This window comes from Elephantulus edwardii, unplaced genomic scaffold (assembly GCF_000299155.1).
Source record: "Elephantulus edwardii isolate Elephantulus edwardi_28Jun2011 unplaced genomic scaffold, EleEdw1.0 scaffold00029, whole genome shotgun sequence".
In the NCBI taxonomy this organism is placed as follows: domain Eukaryota; kingdom Metazoa; phylum Chordata; class Mammalia; order Macroscelidea; family Macroscelididae; genus Elephantulus; species Elephantulus edwardii.
Window position 1 is genome coordinate 11,677,047 of NW_006399779.1, and position 9,350 is coordinate 11,686,396.

At 43.9% G+C, this 9,350-nt stretch overlaps 1 protein-coding gene across 1 annotated transcript in view; it reads left to right on the plus strand.

Annotated features, from left to right (window-relative positions):
- Window positions 1-9,350, plus strand: part of KIAA1549L (KIAA1549-like ortholog) — a 153,486-nt gene that overhangs the window by 55,059 nt on the left and 89,077 nt on the right. The window contains 1 exon segment of the mRNA XM_006903627.1: window positions 4,963-5,090. Coding sequence (XP_006903689.1) covers window positions 4,963-5,090 — 128 coding nt within the window.

The following is a 9,350-nucleotide window of genomic DNA, read 5'->3' on the forward strand; positions in this document are numbered from 1 at the left end:
CAAATTAGATTAGTACATAAAATTCTGTCTTTACATAACTATCAAACCACTGAAACTCCTGGCCCAGTCAAGCTGTTGACACATAACCTTAACCATTACAGTTGGCATTATTTTTGCCAGTTACCTCAGAATTTGTTACTGCCAGATGTACATAGTCAATGCACAAAGTAGTTGGATGGGAGATTTACTTTTTTACACTATCATCGTGAGTGTGAAATGTCAGTTAACCAGGTGGTGGGTGAAGAGCAGGTGAAGAGTAGTGATGTCACATATGTTTTCTCTTGAAAGCAACACTTTACATTCAGTAAATATTAATCACTGGCAGTTTCTTAGTACAAACTAATTGCTGCCAACTTAATTCCTACTCGTAGTGTGATGGTTCTGTACTGCTGAGTAAGAACCAACTCATAGCTGACCCCAAGTTGGTTTCCTGAGACAGTAAATTGCATATAAGGAGATTGACCATTTTCTGTAGTGGAGCGATAGGTAGATTTGAACCACATACCTCTATGTTGGCAGTGCAACTCCTAATCGCTAAGCCACCAGAGCGCCTGGATTCCTACTTGTAATGGTCATGTGATAGCACAGAGTAGAAACGCTCCATAGAATTTCCAAGGCTGTAACTTTATGGAAGCCAACTGGTACGTCTGTCTCCTATGGGGTTCAAATCACTTATTTTAGTGGCCCAGTACTTAACCACTGTATCACTAGGACTTCTAGTTTCTCAATTGAATATTACTATTTCAGCTCCAAAACCATTTCTTGATCTTCACTGTGAACAGAGCCTTTTGACGGGCTTTGGGAGGGCTACAGAAATCAATAAGCCTTTAGGGGCCACAAGTTGCTGTTAATGGTAGCAGAATAATTTAGAAAAGAACATTAATAATAGTTGCACCACATGTTGAACATAATAAATGACACTTGAATTATACATGTTGAATTGGCAAAGGGATTACTATATATATATTTTTTTTTTTTTGCCACAATTTATTTTTTTTTAAAAGAAAAAACAGCAAGCTTAATTTCCAGCTCAAGAACCTCATGATGGCAGAGACAGAGGAAGAAATAGCCAGAATATCTGGCATGGTGTGTGGGTGCCCACTTTAGAGTGCTGTTCTATGGGAAAGGGAGGGGGAGAACTCAGTCTGGTCTGGGAAGGCTTCCAGAAGGAGGGATGAATAGGGAGGTAGGGGAAAGGGAGAGGTAAAGTCACAGTCTCTGAGAGAGCTGGGAGTGGAAAGGGACGGTCATATGGGTGATGGTAGCTGGAGTTTATAGAGTTCATAGCCGTTTGGATGCAGTAAAGGATGAAGCTAGAAGACTAAGATTGTGGAGGGTCTTCACTGCCAGGCTTAGGAGATGGACCTTTATTTTCTAGGTCATGGAAAGTCACTGGAAAAATCCAGTAATGTCCAGCATGCATTGTTTACATTTTTTTATTAATACTTTAACAGAAGTTCATTCACTGTTGCACATTTTCCTCCCAACACCTCCCCATTCACTTTTCCCTTTTAAAAGATTTTTTCATTGTTGCACAATGTCCTCCCTCCCCACACCCCCAGGCTCCCAGTCCACTTTGCTATGCACCTCTTATTCTGGACAGTTAACATGCAAATAATACCTAATCCTATATATATCTTTTAGAAATGCCACTTTAGTTGTCTAGCTTTAGTTAAGTGCTCAGCTGATAACCTAAAGACTGGAGGTTCAAATCCACCTACCAACTCTAAAGGAAAACGACCTGGCAGTCTACTCTTGTGAAGATGATAGCCTAGGAAACACTACGGGCACTTCAGCTTTGTCACTTAGTGTCTCTTGGAGTCAGAATACACTTGCTGGTGCCTGACAACTCTAGTGTGCATAATAAATGAGAGGCGTTAGAGTCTGCAGGGTTGACTTTATTCTGACTCATAGTGACCCTATAGGACAGAACAGAGTGGCCAGTGAGGTAGGAACTTTGTTAGAAGGACTTTGCACCATAATGAAGTAATGAAGCTTGGAGCAGGCCCAGCTTACTAAAACCAGCACCCATTGCCAGCCCCCTTCTCCCTTGTAGGAGACGACTTAGCTGCTAGAGAAGCTGTTCGTTTCTGCTTCCTGCCTCCCTTTCCCCCACTTCCCAACCTTTGTCATTGTTGTTAAGTGCCTTCAGGCTTAATAAGATGCATAGTGACCCCAGAACTACTAATTTGCATGCTGTCCTGTAGCCTGTGCCATCAAGATCATCTCGGACACACTTGAGACCATGGCTGCAGTCACTGTGTCAGTCTGTCTTGTTGAAGCTCTTTCCCTCTTGTTTATCAGCTTATTTACCAGACACTGGAAATGTTGCTGGGAGGAAAACTATGTTCTTGTTCTCAAAAAAATGTACAGTCTGTTATGAGGGAAGAGAGAATAAACAAATGAGAAATAGATGCATAATAATTTAGGAGGCATGAATAAGAAAAAATATCCAAAGTAAATAAGAGGTTAGAGAGAGAGGGGGCACATTGCAATGGTAGATAAGAAGTCCAGGAAGGTCTGATGAAATGGCATTTGAGAACGACCCAGTTGAAAGGAGGTGTAAGCCATGAGGCTGTGTAGAGCAAAAGTGTCCGATCGAGGGGGAATAGTATATGCAAAGCTAGAGAAGGGAGAGAAGCCAAGGAGGCTGCTGTGAATTAGGGAGGGAGAGCTAAAGAGTAAAGGGGTTAGATCATATCAGGCTTCATAGATGCAAGTCAGGACTTGACATTTTATTGTGAATGAAGATCAGAAATTGCTTGAGGTCTTAAAATCACATGATCTGAGTTGCAGTGTTAAAAATGCACTCTGTTCACTGGAAGGAAATAGAGTAGTGTGGACATGTTATTGTATACTGTTGAATAGTAACTGACTGATCACTGACCCTCCAGCAAGTTTATAAAGGCTAGAAACTGCATGAGAGGAGATGACCCATCTCTCTCCTGCAGAGCAGCTAGTGGATCCAGTCTGCCTGCCTCTGGGTTGGCAGCACAACTCTCACTAAGTCACCAGAGCTCCCTTACGACACATTAGGAAGCTCGTTTCATAGAATACTTCCAAAATCCAGTGTCACATCTGACTCATGGAGTGAAACTCCAGTTGTATTAGGAGAACTGTGTTCCATAGGGTTTTCAGTACCTGGGGTTTTTTTTCTAAGCTTTTTTTTCCTAAGATCACCAGGCCTTTCTTCCAAGGCACCTCCAGGTGGATTTGACCTCCAATCTTTCTGTTAGCAGCACCCAAGAACATTACTCATTTGTTCCGCCCAGAAATTCCTGAAAATATTTTCTAGTGTAAGAGTTGTGTGGCCTGATAAAATTAGGAAATGCTATTTGAAATAAAATTAGATGGGTCTCTTTATAATGGAAATTATCAGAGCAATTGGTATTTTTAATGAGGAATTGCCAGTGAAGGAACATGAGGAATAGTTAATACTTGTCTGTAGAACTTTGGGTTCAGGTAGAGCTGGGTGGAATAAAGAATATCTCACTTACCCCTAGTGTTTCATGGGACACTTTCAGCAGATGGGGCCTTATTTCATGGGCATGAGTGGACATTTTCACTGTTTGTGGTCTTTAGGGTGCTAAAGTATACAGAACTGAGACTTCTCATTGCCTTGGGGATGAGGAGAGTGTGGAACAGAAGAAGGAAGAGAAGGCATAGCTTCCATTTAAAAATTACTTACTTGCTGGTCAAGTACCTTTTCTTCCAGTCAGTTTTCCATTGAAGGGATCATGTGCCATTATCTTCTGAATCTGGACAGTTGACAATGGAAAAACCAGAGCTCTGTCAAAATATCTGCTTCCTGACGATCTCTCACAGAGGGACAGGCATTTGGCCATTACACCCAGCCCACCTACAGGTGGCATGATCAAGGTGGGAGGGACCAAGGAAGCTCAGCAGGGCTTCAGTTTTTCCAAAGAGTTCTGGGAGAGATGCTGTGCCCTAAGAGCAAGAGAGAGGCCCAAGGCTTGTTCAGAGTAAAGGCCATTCTCATCCGGGATCTTTATAGAAAACACCCATAGGGAGGCCATCTGGGACAGCTCCTGCCTGTAAGGGGGTACGTGGCTTCCTGTGCTAATTTGTCACTTCCCAACCCTGCCCTGTTTAAGCCACTTCACTATAGAGAGTTTCGGGCCTCTCACTTGCTAAACAAGAGTAGCAGTTCACCATGTCAGAGGGTCGTTGTAATAATTCATTAACTCTTTTTGAAAGTGACCACCACGGTTGCTGACACATGGTAGAGGCTTCTGACAGGGACTCTGGTAGAGCACTGGGTGCTGTTTTAATATCTCTGTGTGCCTAACACAATGTCAGCTACAAAGCAGATGGAGTAAAAGTAGTCTGAAGCTAGATGGTTGGTTCAAATGGTAGTTTCAAAATACAAGTAGTTACCACAACGGCTACCACAAGTTAAAGCGTTCTCTGTGTGTAGAGACAGTCACACAGAGTAGAACTAGCGGGTAGCTAACTTTAGTGGTCAAGGAGTGTGTTTTAGGCACAAGAGAATCATGTTCTGCGCATGTGCCTGAAGATGCCCCATAATTCAAACACTCGACAACACGGCCCCGAGTACTGTGGTTTAGAAAAAGGGCATGCTATACAAACAGCCGCCACAGTTTCCGTAGTCACTGGGGGCTAATGAAAAAGAGCTGAGAGCTGTGCTTACGGAACTTCTCTGCAGAGCTGACCACCAGCAAATGCACTTTAGAACAATCAGCTGCTTAACCCATGCTGTACTGGGTGTGTGTGTGTGTGTGTGATATCTCTCCACAGTGGTGTGTCTCTCTCTGTCTCTCTCTCTCTCTCTCTCTCTCTCTCTCTCTCTCGTGTGTGTGTGTGTGTGTGTGTGTGTGTAAAACCAGAAAGAAAGGCTACACTGTGTAAATAAAATAACCTTGAGAGGAGGCTGCTTCAGTCTAAACTTACTGTCTCCCCTGTTGCTATGGTTACCTCCAGCAGGTCTCCCAGTGAGAATGGCTCTGTCATCAGCAACGAATCAGGGAAGCCCAGCTCTGGGAGGCGCTCACCCCAGAATGTAATGGCACAGCAGAAAGTGACAAAGGAGGAGGCAAGGAAGAGAAATGGTGAGACCCAGTCCCTGTCACACACCCCCCCCCGCCCCCACACCTCAACACCTCACAGGTGCACACGTGCGTGCGCACACTCACACACATCAATGTATTTAACCTTCGCTTCACTGACTTCTCTCCCGCAGGGGCCTGGAGGTTTATCCTACCTCCTCTGTGAATTCTTTTCTCACCTCCTCTGCCTCCTCTTCTTACAGAATTGAACATGCCTTCAGAAAAACCTTCGTGCAATACAAATTGATGTTTGTGTAAAGACTGCCAATTCTTGGGTGAATTGGTGTGATTTCTAGTCAACAGACGTGGCAGATCTCTGCATGCTGCTTGTCTTAATAAGTCCTTACATCTTCTTGCTCTGACTCCTCTGAAAAGTTTTAGGGGTTCCCTCTATACCAGTGAATCCAGATAATACAAATTCATCTCTCCCAGAAAAAAAAAGGCAAAGGAAAACATCTGTCATCATAAATAATCAGCCTCATGCTTCTGCCTTAACTCTCCAGGGAAACGCAGCTGATTTGTATTCCCTCTCTGGAAAGGATCGGCCTTTGTGCTCGTTTACAAGTCCTCTGAGCCACTGACTATGCTGTGGCATCCTGTCCTTGACTGCAGATGCTACCTGGTTCTGATCCCGATTCCACCTCTGTTCTGACCCTACCTGCACAGTTCTCCTGGGTGTGTGATCCTGAACCTCCAGCGGAGGTGGCTGCCACTCAGAGCACAAAATTCCTTTTGAGTCTCTAAGGTCTGTGAGTGGACCTATACAGAAGTGCCAGGTGACAAGCTCAGGAATCTGGCACTACACTTACCAGGACGTCTCTTTTAAAGGAGTTTGATGGAGAGCCAGTCTCTCTCTCAACACACTCTCTTCAACACACCCACCCCGTAGTCCCAGCTACCGTATGAATCCATCTCATCCAGGGTCTTCCTCTCCTGCGCTGTCCCTCTACCCTTCTAAGCATGAGAGGAGAGTGCCCTCATTTTTCTCCAGAGGAGCCACTGGTGCACTCAGACCACCAAAGAGGCCTTTAGGTTCGCATCACAGCTCCCTGTGGACTAGGCCACCAATGCTCCCCTTCTAAAGGAACTTCTGTGTGTGTGAATGGTTAATGCACTTGGCTTGTCAACAGAGTCTGGTGGTTCAAGTCCTTGGAAGAAAAACCTGTCAGTCAACTTAAAAAAAACCCCTTAGCAATCGAAAGCCCTGTGGCGTGCACCGTTCTGAGCTGACACAATGGGGCCTCCATGAGCTGGAATCAACTTGACAGCTAAGTTTGGGTTTTAGAAGTTTATAAAGTCAAAATCCCCTCTTTCTCTGAGACGCCGCACTCACCAAATGACCTTGAAGAATTCAGCGTGTGTCTTTCTCAGACCTTTCTCTCTGCATCATCTGACAGCACACACGAGTCTTTGTTTTTTGTTGTTTTATTTTCTAAAATGAGATCACTGTGCATATTGTTCCGTGCCCTTTCTCTGTGCTTAAAAATGTGCTGTGGACAGACTCCTCTGTCAGTAAATACACATTTCAAAACTGATGACTTTCCTCCTCCCCTGCATTTAATCCACAGAGAAAGAGGGCGCTGAGCCAGCTGTGGACACCAGCACCCCTGCCCCCAGCTCCTGAACTCTGATCTGCTTTGAATGTTCTTGCTAACCTTTCCATTCCGGTCATCCGCCCTCTGACTGCCTTGCTCTGTTTAGGTCACTTAGATTATTGAGGCATTAGAGTCAGATGGAATGACAGATGGGCACATTAATAAATTGCCATTACTATGCCCCCTGGAGGGTTTTGCCTGTTTTATGTTTTATTAAAAAGCTGTCTTCCCTCTAAGTCTAGTGAGCTTGGATGCATTTTCTGTCTTGCCAGAAGTAAACTCAGAGCATCTTCAGAGTGTTTACTTCCCTTTGACCATATAGGTTTCCACTCAGTGAGGTAGAGGTTTGAAATCTTCAAACAGAAATGATAGGACAAAGTAGTGAATCTAAAGCAGCTACTAACCCCACTGCCCAGCTGATTCTGTCTCACAGTGACCTCAGCGGGGACAGTTGCACTGCCCACCAGCCCTCCAAGCCTGAAATCTTGATAGTAACACGCAACCAAATCTTCCTCCCTCGGAAAGCCTGGTAGATTTGAACCACTGACCTTTCATTTAGCAGCCAACATTTAACCAACCATGCCATCAGGGTTCCCAACAGATATTGAAGCACTGCAGAATGCTAGGATAGGCCTCCATATGTCCTTTTTAGCAGAGGGTTCCATATAGCAAAGAGCTTGATGTGGCTTGACTAGGCTTGATTCTAACCAAGAGAATTAATAGTGGATGGTTTTGAACCAAAGAACTTAAGGGAGGGAGAAAGGAGAGAGGAAAGAAACTCAAAGTCAAACTCACTGCCATCGAGTTGAGACCAGCTTATAGCTGACCCCGCCAGTAGGTTTTCAGAGGCTGTAAATTGCACGAGATTGTCCATCTTTTTCCCTTGAAGCAGCTGGTGGTTTCAAACTGCCTACCTTTCGGTCAGCAGCACATTGCACTGTGCCACTAGAACTCCATTTATGCATTTATATTTATACAGAAAAAATATCTCTTCATCCCACTGTGAGCTTACAAAAGTATTGAAGCCTTTATTTTGTGACTGTGGCTTCTAAGAAGAGATGATTGCTCTGTTGATCTGGAACTTTCAAATACTGCTCTCTTTCAGTGCTGCATGCGTGCTCTGCCTGTTCTTAGGGTTAACAGATACAACTAATAAATGTGGATGTGCCAAATAATATGTTACTATACCATCATTCTAAAATTAACTTTATTTTCCAAAGGCTTTGCTCTATCTATACCCTCTAATTTTCCCCTTTTATGAAAACCAGAGCTTTAAAAGGAAATGATTCTGTCCTCCTAGTAATACTGTTGGTGGGAGTCCTGGAAGCTCAGCAGCTTCATTTGCTACCATGGCTTGAAGGCAATTTTAGGGCCTCTTTCATAATGATGTTTAAATGTAACGGGGAAAGGTACTTTTGAGAGTTTAGTCTTTTTCAACCAAACACAGCCACTTGAATTGCTGAGATGAAACTAAGGTCACCTTAGAAAGGGTACTCTTCCAGGGGGAAGATTAAAAATGAGTTCAAAATGGTAATATAATACCTGTATTTGTCTCTGTAGTCAGTTGTAAGCAAACTAACTCCCTCAACCTTTGACTTTTCTAAGAGATTACACTCCCAGCGCTCAGGATCTCATCAGGCCCTGCCCTCAAGTAGTTGTGGTGGACAAGGTGAGGCAGGTGGGGCAAGGTGAAGATGAGAATTAGAGAGCTGAGAGGTCAGACAACTACTTTCTTAGCACAAGCCGTGAGGGGGCTCTGGGATTAAGATAAAGGAAGATTTGTCAGCGATATTAGCTCCAAAACAGACTTTCTCATTCTCTGATCAGCAACACCAGAGGGCACTGATGTCATTTGTAGATTATTCGTCTTTGCACTTTAATGAAAAATTCAGGAAGAAAGAGTATGTGTTGTTTAAAAACCATTTTCTGCCTCAAGTGAGAGACCTCTCCTCTTGCCAGTGCAAACAGGAAGAGATGAAGTTTGCCTTCCCAGCCTGATTTACTGAAGTGGAAAGCAGCCAGGAGCAGAGAGTGGAATTCGCCCCTAGACAGGCATTTGGTTGCCCTGACTGTGAGGAGGGGACAGTGTCCGGGGTGCGTCCTTGGTTTAACCGTGACCTTTCCCTGTAGCATTCTCCAGTGCCCTTTTCTTTAGGGACTAATCATGCATTAAAAATTCCCAGGGACCATCTGTATTCATGCAACATTTTAACACAACATTTTAATGCACTAATGTATTAATATTTAATGTAATATCTCTTCATGTGCTTTTCCCATAAAGCATATGCTAAGTATGTTTTTCTAGGGGATAATTTGGAGGAATCAGTGTACCAATCTAAATATGACCTTTTTGCAACTGAGGACGAAAAGAAATGTCATTTGTATAGTACTCAGAGTGTCATTTTTTTAGCTCTACTGTACCTTTTCAACCATATACAGAACAGATCATCCGAGAGGCTGGACTCTATGAGGACAAATGCGGCATCAGGATTGGTGGAAGATCCATCAACAATCTGCGTTATACAGATGACACAACCCTGTTTGCTGAAACTGAGGAGGACCTGAAGCACTTCCTGCAGAGGGTCAAGGACTGCAGCCTTCAATATGGATTGAGGCTCAATGTCAAGAAGACAAAGATTCTCACCACTGGACCAATTGGCAGCATCAG